General features: G+C 29.7%; 1 protein-coding gene across 1 annotated transcript; it reads right to left on the minus strand.

Moving 5' to 3' along the window:
• Positions 1–9,218: 9,218 nt before the first annotated feature.
• LOC100210160 (tetraspanin-6) lies at positions 9,219–20,776 on the minus strand. Its single transcript, XM_065788737.1, has 7 exons — positions 20,601–20,776; positions 15,162–15,353; positions 11,080–11,154; positions 10,536–10,604; positions 10,080–10,457; positions 9,910–9,993; positions 9,219–9,777 (listed from the first exon to the last, which is right to left on the minus strand). The coding sequence occupies exons 1-7, from the start codon at positions 20,661–20,663 to the stop codon at positions 9,706–9,708; spliced, it is 933 nt and encodes a 310-aa protein (XP_065644809.1). The 5' UTR covers positions 20,664–20,776; the 3' UTR covers positions 9,219–9,705.
• Between the last annotated feature and the right edge of the window lie 1,389 nt (positions 20,777–22,165).

Here is a 22,165-nt window from a genome sequence, read left to right on the forward strand (position 1 = left end):
ACATGTCTAGAATGTTCAGAACCATTAAATAATTGTTAAACAGGCCTAGGCCAATATGTTTTTTGTGTTAAATAACAAATTTATTACCAATTGATTTAGATATAAATTAAATCAATTTTTGAATTGTTATTTTTTTTTTTAGATTTACAATGGACAAACCAAACTTTCACAAGTCGTTATTTGAAGCATATATAAAGGTATTTCCCAACAAGCGTAAGCAAGACTGTCAACGAGAGGTTACTGAAATTTGGAATAAATTGAAAAAAGAGGACGATTTGCCAAAAAAATAGATTTGTTGTTGAATAGTTATTCCGCCTTAGCACAGAAAAATAAGGCAACATTGTTGACCTTTTGGGCAGGCCATTCAATGAAAACTGGAAGTGTTTTTCCAAAAAAAGTAACAGCAAATGTAAAAATGTTACAAGTTGTGAAACAACAAACACAAAGCATTCAACAAGACCACATAGAAATCGATTTTGAAGCTGGTCCATCTAGTACTACTTGTAATGAAAAATCTGTAAAATACAAAGCAAAAGCACAAGATGAATTACAGAGTCAAATAAGCATCTTCAAGAGCGATTTGACTGGCTTGTATAAATGAAAAGAATGTGGTGTTAAAAGTTCAGGAAAATGAACTAAAAGAAAAGAAATCTAAAGTTGGCGAGCTTGATAAAAAACTCAAAAGTAAAAAATATGAACAAGAAAAGCAAAAGATATTTCAAAAAAAGAAAAAAGAAGCTTTAGCGGAAATTTGTGCTAAAAATCTTGACATCAGCAGTAAATTAAAGATCTGACAGACAGCTGGGCGACCAACAATTGAAGAAGATCAGCCGCTACAATTGAAAATCATCGTTGACATTGCATTGTATGGGTCTGCTGCTCATGGAAAAAGACAAAGTGATGTGTATTGTGGTGTTAGAAATCTTGATGAATTGACAGAACAATTAAATATTAACTGCTTTCAAATAAGTAGAAATGCTGTTTATACTCAAAACGAAGTTTATCATCGGAAGGCAAACGCCATGTAACAACTGTACCAGTGAAATTAATTCGAGCACAAAATGATTTACACTCAAAACACATTGATGGTCAATTTTGTACAGCTACTTTGAATCACCTAGAGGTAGTGGCTTCTTTGTTTGGTCCTAAAGAAGTATCCTTCATCAGTCAAGATGATAAAGCCAGAGTCCCCATAGGATTGACAGCAGCTAACAAGCAAGCTCCACTTTTAAGGCACGTTGAATACCGCGTTACATTGCCTGATCACAACTGGGTTGTAGCATCTAGACACAAACTCATACCATCTGTTTATGCTGGCATTGAAATCCAAAAAGACGGTTTGGGTAAGCCAGAAACTGTATCATATTCAGGCACAAATTACATAGCCATCAGATCAGGCAAGAATTGCTCATCATCAGCTTATAGTCATGGACTAGATTATGAAAGGCTTCTTGAATTGAAGGAGTTTGATATTGTTAGGAAAGATCCAAGCAGCAAGTTGATCAAACCAATTCTTATTATGTCTGCGGATGGTGGACCTGATGAAAATTCTTGGTATCAAAAAGTTATTGGTGTTGCTGTCCATCATTTTGTAAAACAAAACATTGATGCAATGTTTGTAGCACCAAATGCGCCTGGTAGAAATGCGTTTAATCAAGTAGAAAGACGAATGGCTCCTCTTAGTCGAGAACTGTCCGGACTAATTTTGTCGCATGAACATTTTGGAAGCCACCTTGGCACACAAGGTAGAACAGTCGACGAAGAATTGGAAAAATTAAACTTCAAATATGCTGGGCAAACATTGTCAGAAGTATGGAAGCAAGTAAGTATATATAATTTTCCAACAGTGGCAGAGTATATTGTGTCTGAAAAGTCTGAGTTTGAAGTTGAAAATTTAATAATCAAAGATCAAGTCTCGTTCCAAAACCATGTAAGAACAAGTCACTATTTTCTACAAATTATCAAATGCTGTTATTTAACTTGTTTCCAACCAATTAGAAGCTCGTATTTTGAAATTATTGCTAATAGATTTATCCCCCCACCAATTCTAGTCTATCAAACTAAAGAGGGTCTTAAATCACAAGATATATCTGATGTAAACTTACATAAATTTCCATCTCTTTTCTGTAGTCAGTCTATCAAAGTTGAAAATATACTACCTTGATCAGCAAAAGCTTTCAAAATTCTTCCATATGATATATATTGTCCATCTATTCAATTGTCATTGTTTGAACGGATCTGTAAAATCTGTCACGTTTATATTGTTCGCAAGCCATATTAAAGAAGCACATTCAACAACACCAAAAGTGTATGTCTGGATCCATTCAAATACTACATGCACCCCAACAACAAAGAATTCGTCCAATGCGAGTGGCTGCCAAAAGACAGAAAGAACTCATGGCAGTTATGGCTTATGGAAAGATGCTAAGTGTAGAATGGCTAGATGAAGAAAATGTTGACTTGTCAAGTGTTTTGGTTCCCTAAGAAATTATTCAATCAGACCCTATGCCAATAATAACAATTGAGGAGTATTTGGCATCTCCAAGGGAAGATGTAGAGGCTACGATTTAAGATTTGGGTTTATTTGTAAAAATATGTTAGAAAATTAAAGAAATTTTTCTTGAAGTTGTAAACTACTAATGTAACTACTACTTAAAATAAATTTTTTTTTCTTAAGGAGGCGGTGGGGGGAGGGGGTTAATTAAATGTTGACGAAATTTTATAAAGGGGTCTTTGAAAGCTTGACAAGTTGTTGACAAGGGGAGCGGGGAGGTAAATATCGTCAAAATTTGTTGACGTAGTTAATGGACAGCTCCGATGTATATATATATATTTTATTTTTATTTTTTTTTTTTTATTTATTTAATATATTTGCCGTATATTAAAATTTACAATGAAATAAATCGTGTTAATTAATAAGAGAGCTGGAGCAAGCAGAAGACATGAACTGTCTTATCATCGAGCCCCATTTACATTGAAAAAAAAATCGTCAGCTTATATATAAAAAAAGAAAAGTAGCAAAGTACATAATGAGCATTTTACACGTTAGTTACAATATAAATATAAGTGTTGAAATATAATGCAATATATCAAAAATTAACAAAAGTTAAATATAAATAAAAATAAAACAGCAACAAAAGAGAAGTAGTGTCAATAACTATTTTTTAGATAATTTATATTATTTATTTTAAAAGAGATATTTTAAATCAAGGTCATTTTGCAATAAGAGACTCTTAGATTCTTTCCTGAATTGTTCCAAAGAGATGTTTTGAATATTATTTTTTTTGTAATAAATTTTAAAAAATGTTTCCACAGAAACGGTCCACGATATTGAATTTGGTAAGAACCTAGTTTTAAATTAGTTTTTGGTACAATGAAGTTGTTAATTGAAAATTTAGTAGGATACTTGTGCGAGATTTCACTAAAGTAAGACTGAAACACAATAGGAGAAAGCCCACGTTTTATTTTAAACATGAATTGTAGAACCTGGTGTATATTAAGTTTATAGATACTGAGGGCACCAAGCTTCCTTAAAAGAGGTTTACAATGAAAAGTTCTGTGTGCACCAAATACAATCCTGCATGCGTGTTTTTGCTTACTATAAAGTTTTTTTAATTTACTATAATTAGTGCTACCCATATATATATATATATATATATATATATATATATATATATATATATATATATATATATATATATATATATATATATATATATATATATATATATATATATATCGTACACCCAGATCTAGGGTGCCACAAGTCAAAAATTATAGATATTGAGTTATGAATGTCATTTGATAGCATGTTATGTGTTGTACATGGTGACAAAATACCACAAATCTAAAACGAATGTTTACAAAATGACAGATACAAATGGCACTCTTAGTTGAAAAAAATATTAAAAACTTAAAACTTCAACCTTGGTTTTCTTAGTTTGACACTTTTTGACTAGTGACACCCTTGATCTGGGTGTACGATATATATATATATATATATATATATATATATATATATATATATATATATATATATATATATATATATATATATATACATATATATACATACAGTCCCTGATCAAATTATTAGCCCACCTTATCAATTTCGTTAATTTTTGACGATTTAATGTTTTTGGTGCCATTTAAATCTGATTGCAATATTGTTACTCGTTGATTTATATTTTTTTTGTTTATATCTTAACACTTTCAAGCTTTTAGAAATCTAAAATTATATTTAGGGTGGAAACAATTTCAGGGGGATAAGTGGCATCTGTTTCATTCATAAAGTTCATTTTTGTCATCCATACTGATTATTTCAATATTTTATTATGTATTTTTTTATAAAAACCTATTTTTATTTCTTAAAATAGTTTCAGTTAAAATAAATTGTTTAAAAGCTCTAAATTACAAAATGGGAAAAAAAGAAGAAATTAGTTCTGAAAAAAAGCAGTTATTCAATATCTTTTGACCAACAAGCATTCCAATAAGTGAAATATCAAGAAAAAATGTGATATATCAAGATGTACTGTAAAACGAGTCCAAGACAAATTGAAAAATGGCCTCCCATTATGTGTTCGGAGACAAGGCAAATGCGGTCGGAAAAAAAAAACACCCTGGAATGGGAGAATGCTAGTAAAAATAGTTAAAAAAATAGATTTGCAACATGTTCTGCTATAACCAGCAAGTTAAATGAGGTGGAAATAAATGTAGCGACAATCACTGTTCGACGAAGTTTGCATTGATTGGGCAATAGAAGTAGAAGGCCAACATAAAAGCTAAAATTAACCAAAGCACAGAGAAAAAAACACCTGGATTGGACCTGTGATTGGGCGAATAAGCATCGTAGTTTCACCGTTGACTGTTAATGACTGGAAATTGGTAAGTCATTATAATTCAATAATTAGAAGTCTTAATATTCTGTGATAATTTTTATTCTGTTTTCTTCAAGTATGCTTCAGCGATGAGTCTACCATAGAAATTATAACTCTAAAGGCTCAATATGTCAAAAGGGCTGTTGATGAAAAATTCCATGAAGATTGTTTATTCCAACCAATTTAACATTCTTCTAGTATCGTGCTTTGGTTGGTTATTAGCAGGAAAGGCCTTGGTTGACTGTTCATTGTAGATGGAATATTTAAACAGGATCAATACAAAAAAGTTATTGAAACTTGTCTTTTACCTCAATTGAAGCAGTGGTTTCCAAATATATAAAAAAATATATATTATGCAAGATGGAGCCCCATGCCACACAACAAAATCCATTAAAAAATTATTAGCTTCTCAATAAATTTCACTTTGATTGGATTGGCCAGGGAACTCCCCGGATTTAAACCCTATAGAAAATGTATGGGAGTTATTAAATAGAGGAATTTCCACCGAAAAGGTCACAAATAGGATCCAATTGATAAAAAAATTATTTGGCATTGGAACCATAATGCACATTTGAAAGAAATGGCTTTAAATTGTCTCTATAGTATACCAAATTGCCTTCGTGCAGTGATTAAAAATATGGGAGGATCTACAAAATATTGAGAATTTCTCTTAATAAACATATTCTTATCAAAATTTTGTGTTAGAAAATAATTATATTTTATACAAATAAAAAATTTGTTTTTGTATTTTTGAAGAAAAATCAAATTTTACTATTAGAATGAGAAAAATTACAAAAATAACAACGTGGGCTAATAATTTGATCAGGGACTGATCAAATTATTAGCCCACAAATCATTAGCCATATATATATATATATATATATATATATATATATATATATATATATATATATATATATATATATATATATATATATATATATATATATATATATATAACCAACCAATATATATATATATAACCAACCAATATATATATATATAACCAACAATATATATATATATAACCAACCAATATATATATATATATATATATATATATATATATATACAACCAACATCGAACAATGCTAAAAAGTGTTCCTAATTTTACATGTCTTAAAAACGAAACGAACTATACTACCACAGCAAACAGTTCAGGAGTCTGGAGTCATAGCATGCCATGACATGAGCAATCAGCTGACAGGTAACAGCACACAGGCAGAATTTCGTTGAAAAGTGCCATTTTGCAGCGGACAAAACAAGTGCAACTTTTTTGGTTTGTTTCATTTTCTTAAGTCTGGTCCGTGTCAACGTCACGGAAGTTTTTTAATAATTAAAGGAAGTATCCAGAAGTTTACAGAAGTTTCCAGAAGCATGCAGAACCTTCCAGAAGTTTCCAGAAGAAGCATCTGGAAGCATCCAGTAGCATTCAGAAATATCCAGAAATATTCGGAAGCATCCAGACGCATCCAGAAGCTTCCAGAAGCATCGAAAAGAAGCATCTAGAATCTTTCAGAACAAGTTCACACAGGTTCATTTTACTATATAAGAGACATGTAAATCGACATGTAATTCAGTCAGTATGGAAGTCAATATGGAAGTCAATCAGTCAGTATTATCAAGACAGTTTATCGAAGTGAGTTTTATCAAAGTGTTTTATCGAAGAACATCAATACAAGAAGTGAAATACAACAAGTGTTTCAATACATCAATACAGTTCACATCCAACCAAGACGTTGTGTTCCACAGAGCATTATTATATCATCACAAGGTAAATGTAACACAGTAAGCCTTGAGAAGCGTGATTATTTGTTTTTACTATTTTTATGACTTCAAGTGCAAAAATGGCTCCCGACAGTCTTGGATTTGAACTAAGAAAGAAAATTATTGGCAATTACGTAGGTGGAATGTCACAAAAAAGTATTTGTGAGAAATATCGCGTGAAAAAATGGACCGTATCAAGACTATGTTCCAAATATCGTTCTACGGGGAAGTTAGTAGCAGATAACAAAGGTGGAAGACCGCGTTCCACCACTTCTAGAGAGGATTCTATAATCGTCAGATCCGTCAAGAAGGATCCCTGGATATCATCAGTCGAGATACAAAAGCAATTAGAGCTGCCTGTATCGAACCGAACAATCAGACGACGTGCTGTTGAAGCCGGATTGTTTTCTCGACGCCCTGCAAAGAAACCGCTGATTTCACTAAAAAACCAGAAGAAAAGACTCCTGTTTGCTACATCTCATATTGACTGGAATGTGCAGAAATGGCGAACTGTTCTGTTCAGTGATGAATCAAAGTTCAACATCATTGGGAGCGATGGCATTTCCCGTGTACGTCGACCGGCCGGAAAACGCCTCAATTTACGTTACTGCCATAAGACCGTGAAGCATGGTGGAGGCAATGTAATGGTCTGGGGGTGTTTTTCTGCTAACGGTCTAGGTCCAATACATCGAAAGGATGGAATAATGGACCGTTTCATGTATAAAAATATCCTGAAAGATGTTATGTTACCTCGTGCTGAATGGAATATGCCAATAAAATGGGTTTTTCAGCAAGACAACGATCCGAAACACACTGCAAAAGTAGTCATGCAGTGGTTTCGAGACAACCACCTATCGGTGATGGATTAGCCGCCTCAATCTCCGGAACTCAACCCTATCGAGAACCTGTGAGAGATCGTCAACCGCAGAATTAATCGTGAAGGTGTTCGTAATAAGGATCAACAGTTTGAACAAATCCAAAAGGCCTGGGCAGCGATTCTACAAAGTTTCATTGATCACCTGATCGAATCTATGCTTCGAAGATGCAAGGCTGTGATCGACAACAAAAGATTCGCCACGAAATATTGATAGCGAAATACAGCTTGGTCAACATTTTGTCGAGTTGCACTTTTTTTGTCCAGAAGGAAATCAACTTTTTTTAATACTTTTGATTAATTTATTAATTTTCGTGTACAAATAATGAACTTTGTGATGAATAAAACTTAAAGAACTTTGTCTCTAAACAGTTAAATAGCTATTTCTCTAAATTGAAAAAATGCAGCACTTTTATAGAAAGATACTAAATTAGCATTATTTGGTTGCACTCGTTTTGTTCGATATTGTATATAAACTATTAACTAATCCAGTTAAGCAAACTTTATATGAAATATAGAGTTTATTAAGCTAACTTTTCAAGTAAATAAACTCTGAATATATAGTACTAAGCATTTATTCCCAAAGACATCCATTTAGTTACAGTAGATGAATTTTTTTTTTCCTTCAATAAACCTTCATATTTTAGTATTATTTTCATTAAATTAAATTTGTAAAACTGATTTTAGAATTGATTTAAGTTATTTTACTAAAAAAAACATTTCTTGAGAACCTTAAGTGATTAGAAAACATTACCAGACAAGGTGAATACGTTTAAACTTTCATTCTCCATTCTAATGCTTTTTAACTTATGTTTATATGATTTGTACGTGAAAAATTACGAAATATATCTCGAACTCGTATTAAAATAAGTTTCTTATTAAAAACTTAATAATACTAAAGTAGGTTTCGTAAGATTTTTGGGCTTTTAATACTAGTTTCTTATTGATATATATATATATATATATATATATATATATATATATATATATATATATATATATATAAATTCCTAACTTCTAGGAATTAAACTTACAAATAAAATAGAATAAAAAATAAATCAACAATGAGCAAAGCAAAAAAGCAAGCATTAAAATTGACCATTTACATATTTGAAAAAAAAAATTCTAGTTTATCTATTTTATTATCTAGTTTATCTATATTTATTTATAAAAAAGAAAGTTGATTACTTGTATAGTGAAAAAGTTTTGACGAAAAGCCAGTATCGGCCTGTACCAAGCGGCATCGGCCAAAAGTAGGCATATATATATATATATATATATATATATATATATATATATATATATATATATATATATATATATATATATATATATATATATATATATATATATATATATATATATATATATATATAAATTAACGAGTATTTTTTATATACATTTTCTACTTTCGAATTTATTCGTGTCCGCATTTTAGTTGCACACTTAAAAGAAAAATGTTTAAAATTTGTTCCTTTTATTTGGATGTAAATTTTTTAGTATAAAAAAAATATTTATATAGTGCTATTTTTCTAAGACATTTGAGATTTGCAAAGAACAAATGTTTCAAAATGTTTTTTTAGTTTGCTATAACAAAATGTTAACAAAAAAAAAAATAATTTTGGATCATAGTTGCGCTATAAGATATTACGCAAGAATCTAAAACCTGTATTGTGTATATGTATAAAAAATGCTAAACATTATAACATAAAGATCTCGAATTATTATACATATATATTATATTTTCAACAAAAAAACCATTAACAAAAACTATAAGAAAAAACTATTGTTCATAAATACAAGTTCTATCCACATAATATAAGGAAAACAGATAAACATGTCTGCTATCCAACATAAATGCTAACAAGTGCCAATTTTTGATATGCAAAAAGATATGATTTGATGTCGCATAAAATAAGATCATCCAATCAAAGCAAAATTTATAACTTAAAAATAAAATTAGGTTTCGCTGTTAATTATTATAATTGTTTCTACATTTATGATTTTTTGTAAGTTATATAGAGTTCAATAGATTTCGATAAGAACCATTTGATTGGCTCTTACTTGGTATTTCTGTTGGACGGCAGATGTTATAAAGACTGATTATAAAATCAACAAGACTAATATTGGCCAATCAAAACCAAACGGCGATTTAGCCATCGAAAACCGAGTGGTGTTGTAAATGAATCACATTTGTTCATACTTGTTTGTTTTCATAAAAAGTTGAGTCAAAAAGTAAGCACATACAATGCCTAGCAACTAAAAGGTGATATTCTATACATTTAAAAAAGATTTTATTGTCAATTAAAAAAATTTCAAGCAAAATTGATAATTAATTACTTGCAATCGCAAAAACATTTTAAATGTTAATTGTTTTAACTCTCAAATTACCTGAAAAACGGCTATGCCTATTGCCACTCCGCCAACAATGCCAAAATTTTTTTTAGCAATATTAAACAATCCGTCATAGCAACCCTGAAAAAAAAACAACTTAATATTTAATAATCAAAATTGAAAAAAATTATGGTGATACTTATACAAATTAAGTCAATTTTTTTTACCTGAGTATAAATTCCCATTTCTTCAGGTTTTAAACCTTTTAAATCTTTAAAGCGACAACCAGATCCATCTGAGTTCTTACAACATGACTGAGGGACTGACTCTTCTGATACTGTATCAGCTTCACGACGCTTTCGACCCACCGTGCTATTAGTTTCAGCTGTTGTAGTTGTATTAGGTAAAGCAACAGTAGTATTGATATAAAGTGTTCCAGTAGTGATGACAGTTGTAGTTGCTTCAGTTGTTGTTGAAGCATTAGTTGCAAGAGATGTTGTGGTAACAGCTGGTGCCGTAGTTGATGAAGAGACATTGAAGTAGTCTTGATAACTATTTACCCCACAACATTTAACATACTTTGCTTGTATCTCATCCATAGCATCCTTAAAACAAAGCCAAAAGTATTTCAAAAATTTTTATAAAAAATATGAAAAAATGAGCAACATTAAAACAATCCATACATGTAAATCTTTATTTGAGTAATAATTCTTTACAGCTTTCATCATTCCTTCTTTTAAACCTGAAGCAAGCTGAAATATTTTTCAAATACATTAAATTAATTATTAAATTTATAATAATAAAATTAAAATATTATTAAAAACAAATTAAAAAATAGTTTAAATCAGGGATGCATAATCCCTTTATATCTCTACATTTTTTACAAGTCTGTAGTGTCCAGAAGCTTTAAACATGATTGTTGACTTATGATCTGCTATAAGAAAAAAATTCATGAGATTTAATGAATTGAAACTTATTATTTTTAAGCCCAGAGTCCTTGCCGCCATTACACTTAAGGACTCCGGGTTCAAAAAATGATTGTTCCTCTAACCTAAAAGTCTTAATTTTTTTTCTATAAGTAGTCCATAACCTTATTTATATTTTTAGAGCTCCTGGATACCAAAAACTAGGATAAAGTAATCTTTTTGTGACTTTCAAATACGGAGTCCTTTTTGGGACTCCACATCCCTGATTTAATTGTAGCCTATTAAAAAGAAATCTATTGACCTTTCCTTTGAGAATGTATCCAGCGATAGCCCCGCCAACTTCAGACAAAACCAATAGTACCATTATAAACATATACTTAAATAAAAAATAGGAAAAAAACAATTAAATGAAAAAACATCAGTAAATAGTACCTAAAATATATCATCTATTTACATAAAATCATGATAACATTTTTATAACTTTTTTTGCAAATAATATTATTTTTTGCTATTTTAAAATATACAAATAATTTCTCAAGCTAAAACAATCCAAAATAAAATCCATTTCAATGAGTGATTAAAATGCTATTATTGTGATAATGTTGTGATTAAAATGCTACTTAGGTCATTAGAGAAGTTCATAGAACTTCATCTATAAAGATACAATAAAACAGGAAATAATTAAATATTTATACATCATTTTAAACTGTGTTTAATTATGAACATTTTAAGTACTTGTTGAAATATTTTGAATGTTTATGAAAAAAATTATTTAAATTTTATTATATATGTTTAAAAGAAAAAATTTAAAAATGGAAAAATTTGAATATCAGGTATATATTAAAACCTATGTTCTATATGAACTTTCAGCATAAGCCATAACCGATGAATTGGTTTTAGTTTATGGTGACCAGGCTCCAAAATATAGTACAGTTGCCAAGTGGGTTACTTTATTTAAAGATAATAGAGAGAGTCTCAAAGATGATCCTTGCTTAGGGCACCCAAAAACCACATATACAGCTGAGAACATTGAATGTGTGCGAGCCATTATTGAAGAAAATCGACATGCAACACATGATATAATTGAGACCCTGACATCGATTAATCGTTTTACAATCAACAAAATCATTCACAAGGCACTTAAAAAAAGAAAATTAACATATTGATCGGTTAACTCGTGGATACCCCACGAGTTAACCAATCAGAATCACAAGAATCGCAAGCTGAGGCATGTAAAGAAAATTTAGCCCTTTTCAGACACAGCCCATGGAGACTATGTGATATTATTCAGGAGTCGTGATTTTATTTGAGACAAGTTGGACACAAGTCGGCTAACGATAGTTGGGTGGGTGAAGGTGAAAGTCCAAGAACTATAGTAAGATGCGACAGGTTTCAGCTGGAAAAAACGTTTTACATCTTCTTCAAAACAACAGGTGTTGTTCATTCGAGTTATGTTGAAAAAGGAGACACCATTACTAGCAAATATTATATAAAAAATTGTTTGAAACCTCTTATTTGCAAAATAAATAAGCAAAGACCAAACACAGACAGTCAAAATTTCAAATTTCTCCATGATAACGCTCGACCCCATGTGGCTCAAACTGTCACATTGTCTAAACCAAACAGGAATTACAAACATTTGCCACCCACCATACTCACCAGACTTAGCTCCATCCGATTACACTGGTCAACAAAAAAATAATTTTTGAATGCACCATGAATCTAAATAGCTTTTACTAAACCAGTTTTTTGCGCTGATTTCAAATCTGCTTTCAGTTTTCTTTCAGCACGTCTAGTTCTTGAGATATTCGGAATTTTAATTTTCGGACATTCTGTACTTTATTCCTATACATAAACATTGATAAACATTCAATATTTCAAGCACCACTTATATTTCTATACAAATAAGTCAAAGTCTCTGTGACTAGGTTTATTCGTAAACAATTATACACATTTAATAGTTTAAAGACTGTTGACTAAAGCATATAAATCACTTAAAATCTCTGTGAATATGACTTCCTTTTGTAGACTTTTTCTGGTTCATCACGATAAAGCATCCAACAGTAGTCAGCTAACATGTTTTCATTCCAGAATCCTTGGGAACGCTTTTCCATCACTTGAATATCTTGGTGGAATCGTTCACCTTGTTCATCTCAGAGCGCCCAAATTTTCAGGAAAAAAAGCCAAATGCGAATGCAGAAAATGCATTTTTAATGACATACGACAGCCCACTTTTTGGAACGAATCAAGTAGGTTTTGAATACAATTTTCATATTCACACGATTTGTGATTCCCCAAGAAGTTCTTACAAACCCATACAAATGCTTTCCACGCTTCTTATTCATCGGAAGTAAGCGACTCTTTAAATCCATGGTCTTTCAAAACCTCTCGAATTTGGGGTCCAACAAAAGCGCCTTCTTTGAGTTTCGCTGCACTAATTTTGGGATATTTTTCAACCAAGTATTGAAAACCCGCTGATTCAGTTTTACCTAATGCTTTTACAAAGTTTTTCATCAAACCAAGCATGAAATGAAGCGGTGGCAAAAATAATTTGTCTGGATCAACCAGCGGAATATGGTGAACGCTGCTTACTCCGGGTTCGTATTTAGTTCTTAACATCCAATCACATTTTACGTAATGTTCATTCACAGCACGACTATCCCATAAACAAAGAAAGCAGCAGAACTTGGTAAACCCTGTTTGCATACCCTATAACATACCAATCACTTTCAAATCACCACAAATGTTCCACTGATGAGTTTTGTAATAAATAGCGTCTAGTAATATTTTCATATTTTCATGAGTTTCATTCAAAAGTACGGAATGAGCGATTGGAATACATGGCTTCTGATTGCCAATATGCAACAACACGGCCTTCAAACTCCTCTTGGATGAATCAATGAAGAGACGCCAATCATGAGGCGAATGCACTTGGGATAAATTTTCGAAAAGACCATTGACATTATTGCAGTAGTACAAGGGTCCATCAATGGTGAAAAACCTAGATAAATCGTTGTTGCACTTTCGAAAGTGGGATACTTTGACACCAACTGCTAACAAATTCTTTTCTTTCAGTCTAAAAGACGCTAAAATTTAGACGCTAAAATTAGACGCTAAAAATTCAGCTTTTTCCTTGGAAAGGGACAAGTCTCTAACCAAATCATTCAGTTCACTATCCTTGTGTGAAAACTTTGGGCTCTTTGCCGTCAATATCTGGATCAAAGTCAAGATCAGACGCATCTTGACATTCAACATCAGCAACACATTCATCTTCAACAGTCTAATCCATCATCTGGTGGTACTGGAATGAGCAGGGTGCTGTTATGAGGATCAGGCCTCATGGCCAAATCAAAATTCGGATACACAATTTGGTGCTTATTTTTTGACAAAAATCCAACAGTATTAACAGCGCTAAAATAGCAGTCATTGTAAAAATCTTTTGGTTCCCTCTAAATCATCGGTATAGCAAATCAAGAGAAGACCTTTATTTGTTGATCCAATCTCGTAATAAGCTGCAACAACTATAACAAGCCACATGTTGTGCCCAAATTTTATCTTGATCTCCCAAAGGACAACCAAAATACAGCTTGTAAATTTTTGAGATTTCTGGAGTGATTTCTTTCGCTGCCCTGACAATGTAAATTGTCCAAAAATGTAGCAAAAGACGTCTGGTGAATTTTTGCAATTTCTAGGCATTATATAAGTTAATTTCATTGAAATAATTACCCTGAAAATAAAAAAACATTAGTATACTTCACACTGAAACTATATATTAATGCAAAAAACACACATACATCATCTCAAAATTCAGCAAATTCATTGTTGACCAGTGTTATTGGCTATTCGACTTGATAAAAAAATCTTGATGACGATACTGACGCCAAAAGTCAAAAAACTCGCATAATGAAGCTACTTCAAAGTATACCCAAAAAAGAGTATAAAAACGTTTGACATATTTGAAAGGATGCAACTTTGTATAAATAATGATGGACATTATTTTGAACATTTAATAAAACAAAATTAAAAAAAAATTTCTTTTTTTTTATTATAGGGAAGTTCTACAAACTTTCCTAACGACCTAAGTATTATTATGATAATGTAGTGATTAAAATGCTATTAATGTGATTATAATAATTTTACTGTTTAAGAAAGAATTAAAAAATCAAACTAGATTTAATGACTGAACCAAATTAATATAACATAAATGTTAATAAGAGATACACACCGTAAGTGTCCACATATCAACTGATTCAATTTGCAATCAAATGAAAGATAGTAATCAGTCAATTATTATAAATTAGTTTGGTTGACAATTCAGATCAAAAAACTCATAAACATTTTTAAATACTATGCAGTTTTTTTCAAAAATATATTTTTGTATACCAGTTTAAGAACCCAACTGTGCTGCTTGATAGCCGCCCAACACCCACAAAAGCCAATAAGCACAATAAAGATACCACAGCCAATCATTACATAAGGTGCAAGATTATAATCAATATCTGATGAAAGCTTCATAAAATATTTGAATGCAAACTTAGCCATGATTCCAATGACCAGCAATGCTAACCCAGAAATCTAAAAAAATTTAACACACTAAAAAAACAAATTATAAAAATTATTTATAAATAAATATAAAATATTAGGATTTAAACACTCTGACAAGTACTAATACTAATAATCAATTCATAAAACTAATTAATGTTAAATATTTATAAATAGTAATAAATAATGAAAATAGTTAAAGTTGAATAAATTTAAGCAATACAAAATCATTTGTCCTTAAAAAAAGAAGTAAAAAGTGATAAATCATGTGGTAACTATGAAAACTTATTTTTCAACAAACATTCCAGTCATGTGGTATATGGCAGCTTGAATTTAACAAACATTCTAGTTATGTGGTATACGACAACACATTTTAAACAAAAATTCTAATCATGTGGCATATAGCAACTTTATTTTAACTAAGTTCCAGTCATGTGGTATATATCAACTTTTTAAAAAAAAAATATTCTAATTATGCATTAAATTATCAAATGTTTCAATTGTAAACGATCCATTTTATATATGATAAATAACTTACATTTAAAATTATACATATAAAAATTATACAAAAAAAACTAACAAGCATACCTTTTGATACATATATAGTGATGGTAAATAAGTACAAAATATCGTCGTGGTGACTGCAAAAGTTTGTATATCATTTATTTAGAATTTTATAGTATAGACAAAAAACTATTTATTTCATGAAATAATAATAGCATTTCTAATATGCTAGCTAAATATTTATTATAATTTCAAAATATAAAAATGGCTAAATGAAATAGGGTGAATGGCAAATTTTAGTAAAGGGTATTTTTGTTATGGTAAGACAAAAAAAACTAAAGTTAACTTTTTGTGACAATGCACTTATTGCAGTCATCGCAACAATTATGTAGTTAATTATGTATTAACTTGCTGATTATGTATTATTTATAATGTTATTATATTTAAAATATTTAAAATTTTATTAATATTATTTAAAATGTTTTGTTATTATTGTTTTTTATTGTTTTATTATTGTTTCTCATAAATTTTTAATAGAACATGAAAAAAAAAACACTAAAAACAAATAGGATAACAAATAAAAAAAAAGAAAAAAAAAAAGACAAAGTTAAAGAAAATAAGCCAAAGAAAAGATCAACAAAACTGTACCTTTCATTTGTGTAAAAAAGATTTTTGAATTGGAAAACTTAAGTTACCTAGATATATTAATGATAGAACGAAGATTGTTGGGTCTTACTCATATTCATCATCAAAATTATACAGCAGACAAATAAGATTGTTATTAAAAATTTTAACAAGAATATTAATTTCTTAACTCATTTGCAAACTTGTCAACGAGCATTTTGTAAACATTGTTTTAAGCCATATTTACAAAGTAATAACAACAATAAAAACAAAAAACAGAATGATTTAAAATAACAATTATTTATGTATAATTTGCATTACTTTACAACAATATAGGATCTACACTATTTCTACAAACCACTATTTCTTAGTGTTGCTCAGTTTGATAGTGATTTATCAATTTTAGCTCATTTCCAAACAATGTTCATAATTTTTTTTTTACGTGACTATTTATAATATTTAGGAATCTGTCGAAAGTTCTGGAGTTAAGTGGCACTAAAAATATATATTTAAAAAAAAATTCTTAAACATTCTTGTTGTTTTGTTATATATAACACATATATAACAACATAATCTCCCTGTTATATATAGCAAGGGAGACTAGATAATATTTTTTAAGAGTGTAGCTTTTGTTGCTTTTTAAAATTCTATACAATTCCTAAAGACCTAGGGTCACTGCTTGTTTTTACATAATTTCAACTGCTTTAAATCTCTTGATGTTTTAATATTTTAAGGCCCAGAACCAACATAATTAAGAAAACAAGATTCATATTTTAAAAACTGTTATGCAATTTTAAATAAATATACAAACCTAAATTGACATTAGGGAATAACTAAAAAACTGTTTGTGCTATTTTTTTCTTAAGTATTATTTTTGCTGTCGCGATGTTAAAAGTGTTCATTAAAAGTTTCTCTGGTTATATTGAAAAAATATCAGATGTCTGGAAACAATATGAAAAAGATCAATCTGAAAGTGTGTGTCCAAGATATGCAGACTCAAATCTCAATTTACAGGATCTAACAGGAATATTGTATTACCTTAAATGCATTAACAAAAGCCAAATTTATTCGGTCAGCAATAACAGAAAAAGGTTATGATTTTCCAAAAAAAACAAAAAAGTTAGTAAAAAACTAATTTGGAAGTGTTAAAAACTCAAAGATCAACTAAGTTCATTGCTGTTGAATAGAAAACACTTTATATTATATCAGATAGACACATTTTCTTAAAAAACAAAAGATTCCTAAACAACACTCACCAGAAAAAAAACTGGAATCTTGGAAAGCAAAATGGTTTTAAAAAGAGTGTCAGAAATTGGATTAAATTTGGGAATTGTATATTTTATAATTGTATAACTTTAAGGATGATTAAGTTTAGAAAATTTGTTCTTATTAAACATTAAGCTACTCCCATATAGTTAATATAGCTGCTCCTGAGGTTTTGTATAGAAAAATGTCACAAAATCTGATAACTAAAGTTACAATTCTGATGAAGAAAATGTATCTGAAGTGACAAATGACTATGACTGAAAAAAGCAACGACTAATTTGTCAATGAAGAAAATCCCAGGCTCATTGATGATGAAAGCAATAAAAACATTTCATTCCTAAAGGTCAAAATTTATATCCAGTCTGTTACCAACAAAATTTATAAAAATGACAAGTTGTTCCAGAAACCTTCAGTCAAAACTGATGTGCTCAAAGTTAAAAAAGATTGCTCTTACTTGAGACTGTCAAAGAAGATGGAACAGTTTATTGTTCCATCTTCTTTGTTTTTATAATAGTTTATTGGCAATTATATAACTGTTTCTCAAAATCAAAGAACAAATTGGAATTATTCTAATTAAGATTTATCCAAGCTTTATTTACACTGAAAAAGAGTTTTAACTGACATAGTTCATGTCTTTTATTTATTATTCTTAATGCAGGGGAATCAAATAATAATTTCATTAAAAAATAATATTAATTCATCTTTATTGTTACCGTTTACCCGTAAATTTATTACTTTCTACCAATTTACCAGTAGATATAAAAAAAATTTTATTGGGATGATACAAACATTACCAGAGTGAAAACATTTTTGGTGATTTAAAAAAATTAATGCCATTAAACACATTTTAATTGTAATTAATTGCTGCCTACTAAACTGAACCTACTTTGCAATTGCTTGTATTATGTTTTTCATTTTGCAACTTGAATACATCAACATAAGAATTGAGTGATACACACAATAACCTGGCCAGAAGAATATTAGTTTTGGTTAATTGTCCAACAGGTTGGGTGAAGCAAATTTTAAAACCAACATGCATACTTTTTAGATTACACGTATCACCAAGAAATGCTTGTTTGTTTATTTATATATGCTTTGAAGTTAAATAAAGGAGTAATTCTTTAGGAGTAAGAAGAATAATTCTGTTGACCATCCGCAAATCCCTTTTTCATCTGTTAGGCTGGCATAGATGTAAACTTATGTTACATTGTTTCCTACCTAGGATTATTAATGCTGGATCTTCTTGGCTTAAAAGTGGTTATGCAACTCTTCCTGATATCTCTGAACGTATTAAAGCAGAATGTGCAACTAGGGTGGGTTTATTTTAAAAAGTAAAATGACCTATGAATAGAGATGCTACAAATACTCGGTGACTATTTGGTATTCTGCCTATTCAGCTACTTTTTTTAATAAGAAAACTTTACCAAGTTATGTTTTGCGTTTGCTGATCACCATTTATAAGGGATTGCTGCCCAATTTAAGAAATTGGGCAGCAATCCCTTAAAAAATTAAAAAAGAACATTTAAAAGCCAATATCATTTGCAAATGGACTTTTCTTTTCCGAATCTTCACGTGTGCGCATTTCCTGTAGAGATTTATTGTTTCAATTACATTTCTCTTTCTTACGAACCTGAGATAAATCACCTCTATTACCGGTACTACTAAACACCGATGTTTCATCAGTGTCAAGCAGCCTTTCACTAAGATTAGCTTTTCATTGAGAGGGATTAACCTTTTATTGAAAAAGATTTTGATATTTGTCACTTATCTCAATCTTTCCTTGAGCATTTAAATTTTTGCTTTGTTTTGCTCACTGTGTTTTATCCCAAGGAAAATAGTTTTGGAATGCACATCAATAAAAAAACAGTAGCTGTAATTGTTATTCACTCCCCCAGACCAAGAAGACCACTACAGACAAGGAAGCTACTTTATTGTAGTCTCTCAACTCTTTAACTTCATATCATGAACCTTAAACATTATGGCCGCTGCGTGAAAAAATAAGTTGAGTGCAGTACTAACAGGGACATGGTGAAGATGAACTCAGAACTTCTCGCTTATGAAGTGACCATTCCACCACTACACCATTATCGCATTACAAAAACCACATTGTTTAATTACAAAAACCACATTAGTAAAAAGTTATTGCACCACAAGTAATTGCATTTTTCACAAGTACCCGATTTTAATCGCTTTTCAGCACCTTTTACTGTACATTATAATTTTAATTTAAAATTATAAATTTTTTACTGAAAACATTGATTAGGTGAAGAATTCAAAAAATTTTTTTTAATATGCTTTATAATAATATATTAATATACTAGTTACTTTATAATAGTGTAGTATTATATAACAATAATTTGTTTTTATACTTTTATATATGTCAAGTAAGACTAATAAGTGAAAAAAACTGCTTTTAATCGCTTTTCAGCATCTTTTACTGTACACCACTGAAAACATTGATTAGGTGAAGAATTCAAAAAGTTTTTTTTTTAATATGCCTAATAATAATATATTAATATACTACATACTTTATAATAATGTAGTATTATATAATAGCAGTTTGTTTTTATATTTTTATATACGTCAAGTAAACTAATAAGTAAAAAATAAAAATATGTTTATTTAGATAATGTAAATAATAAGACTAATTTAAAATCAGTTTTTCCAGCACAAAAAATGCAATTACTTTGGATCCACTTAACTTCTATAGTTAAAAGACCCGTCATTTTTTAAGCCTTTTTAAAGTCTATACAACTATGCTATTCATATATAAACATATCTATAAAAAAAATCCTGAGAATGGCTATATATATATTACTTATCATATTTAACATATAAGACAAAATGATATAAAAATTATTTAAATAAAACGAGAATAAATCTTACCCAAAATACAAAATTGAAGACTAAAAAAAGCCCTTTAACAAATGTTACCAAAGGCTGACTCATTTTTTATTTTGAAAAGAAATTCAATTAATCAGTCCTTGTTTAGGGGATTGGTCTACATGCGATATCTCTGAATTCAAAAGTGATAACTACAACGGAACCGAAACGATAAAGTTATGCGTTTCAATTTCCGTTTAATTAAACAGATATGTTGTCAAGAGCAACTGATATTTGTTTAAGAAAAAATAGCTTTTTAAACTCTATTTTAAACTAAATTTTTCAATAATTAACAAATAATTATTGTTTTAAATAAAAACTATAAACTTGTTTATTTACAAAAAAACAAAAACTGGTACGGCTTTTTTTTATGTTTTTAGTAAAAATATTAATTTTTATTTTTAATAAATTTTAATAAATATTAATTTTTATTTTTATAAATTTTATATATTAATTTTGAAATTTCAATTAAATTCTGGGTTTTTTAAGACCCAAGGTAATACGCCTTAGAAGGAAAAGAGTTTCACTGATATTTGGGATCTAGCGTTTAACGAAAAGTAAATTGGGACCTAGCGTGTAATGAAATATAAATGAGCAGCTGTGGCATTGTGGTTAGAGCGCTTGTATCAGAACCATGAGGTCTGAAGTTCGATACCAGCTCTGGACGCATTTGCAACATTGGTAACCCAATGAAATAAACACATAAACGTCTATTGAACGTAATAAAAAGTTTATACAAAACGTTCAGTTTTGGTCGGCTATCTTTTTGGATTGAAATCCAGAATAACGCTTAGAAAAAACCTCTTTCAGAGTCGATATTTAAACGTATTTTTGACGTTAATTATTATTATTTCTTTTTTGTTTTGTTTTTGTGATTATTAAGGTGCTCCTAGAAGTCTACATGGTCTTATCACAGAGCACCGTGGATGAGCATTTAATATGGAAGTAAGAGGAAGTTATAAGAAATACAAGAATCTTCGGTATTGTGGCTTATCCTCCTCCGTCTATTTGCCATATAGAGACCTCATACCAAGGTTCACAAATGAGATTTAGTTCATTAAAAAAGGATCATAACATGCTTTGGCGGACCAAGAGTAAGCTTGGCGGACCAAGAGTAAGCGAGTGAAAAATATTGGAGTTTCAAACTTTGCATAATATGTAAAGAATTAAAACGTGCGCCAAACTTCATATAAAATTATATATTAAATAATTTTATGTCTTAATTTTAAGTTTGATCTTAATGCATAAGTCCTTTTAACGTAACATTCAAACGTATGCATTAAAAGGCTTGCAATCCAAATCCAAATCAACCGTCTGTTTTTGATCAATAATTAATCTCTAAATGTTTTATCCATTTCTATCAAATTCTGCACAACTTTGTGCCGCTGAGAATAAAAGAGAGTGAACTTCCTTGCTAAACGCTCTCTGTGATAGTAGTGTAAAGGCTTACAGTATTATCATAGAGCACCTTAGAAACCACACACAAAAATATAGTATAGTATAAAAAATATAAAATATCCACAAACTCTGGCCGAAAAAGAATTCGTGTTTAAACTGAATCCAGAAAC

Source organism: Hydra vulgaris, chromosome 01 (assembly GCF_038396675.1).
Source record: "Hydra vulgaris chromosome 01, alternate assembly HydraT2T_AEP".
In the NCBI taxonomy this organism is placed as follows: domain Eukaryota; kingdom Metazoa; phylum Cnidaria; class Hydrozoa; order Anthoathecata; family Hydridae; genus Hydra; species Hydra vulgaris.

What these genes read in the sequence shown, in the direction of transcription:
- LOC100210160 (XM_065788737.1), bottom strand. Translation starts at nt 20,663, where the DNA reads ATGAGTCAGCCTTTGGTAACATTTGTTAAAGGGCTTTTTTTAGTCTTC. An exon ending in TCTTCAATTTTGTATTTTGG is followed by an intron (nt 15,354 to 20,600) that starts GTAAGATTTATT and finishes AAATTTTTTTAG; the next exon opens with ATTTCTGGGTTAGCATTGCT. An exon ending in TAGGCATAGCCGTTTTTCAG is followed by an intron (nt 9,778 to 9,909) that starts GTAATTTGAGAG and finishes ATCACCTTTTAG; the next exon opens with TTGCTAGGCATTGTATGTGC.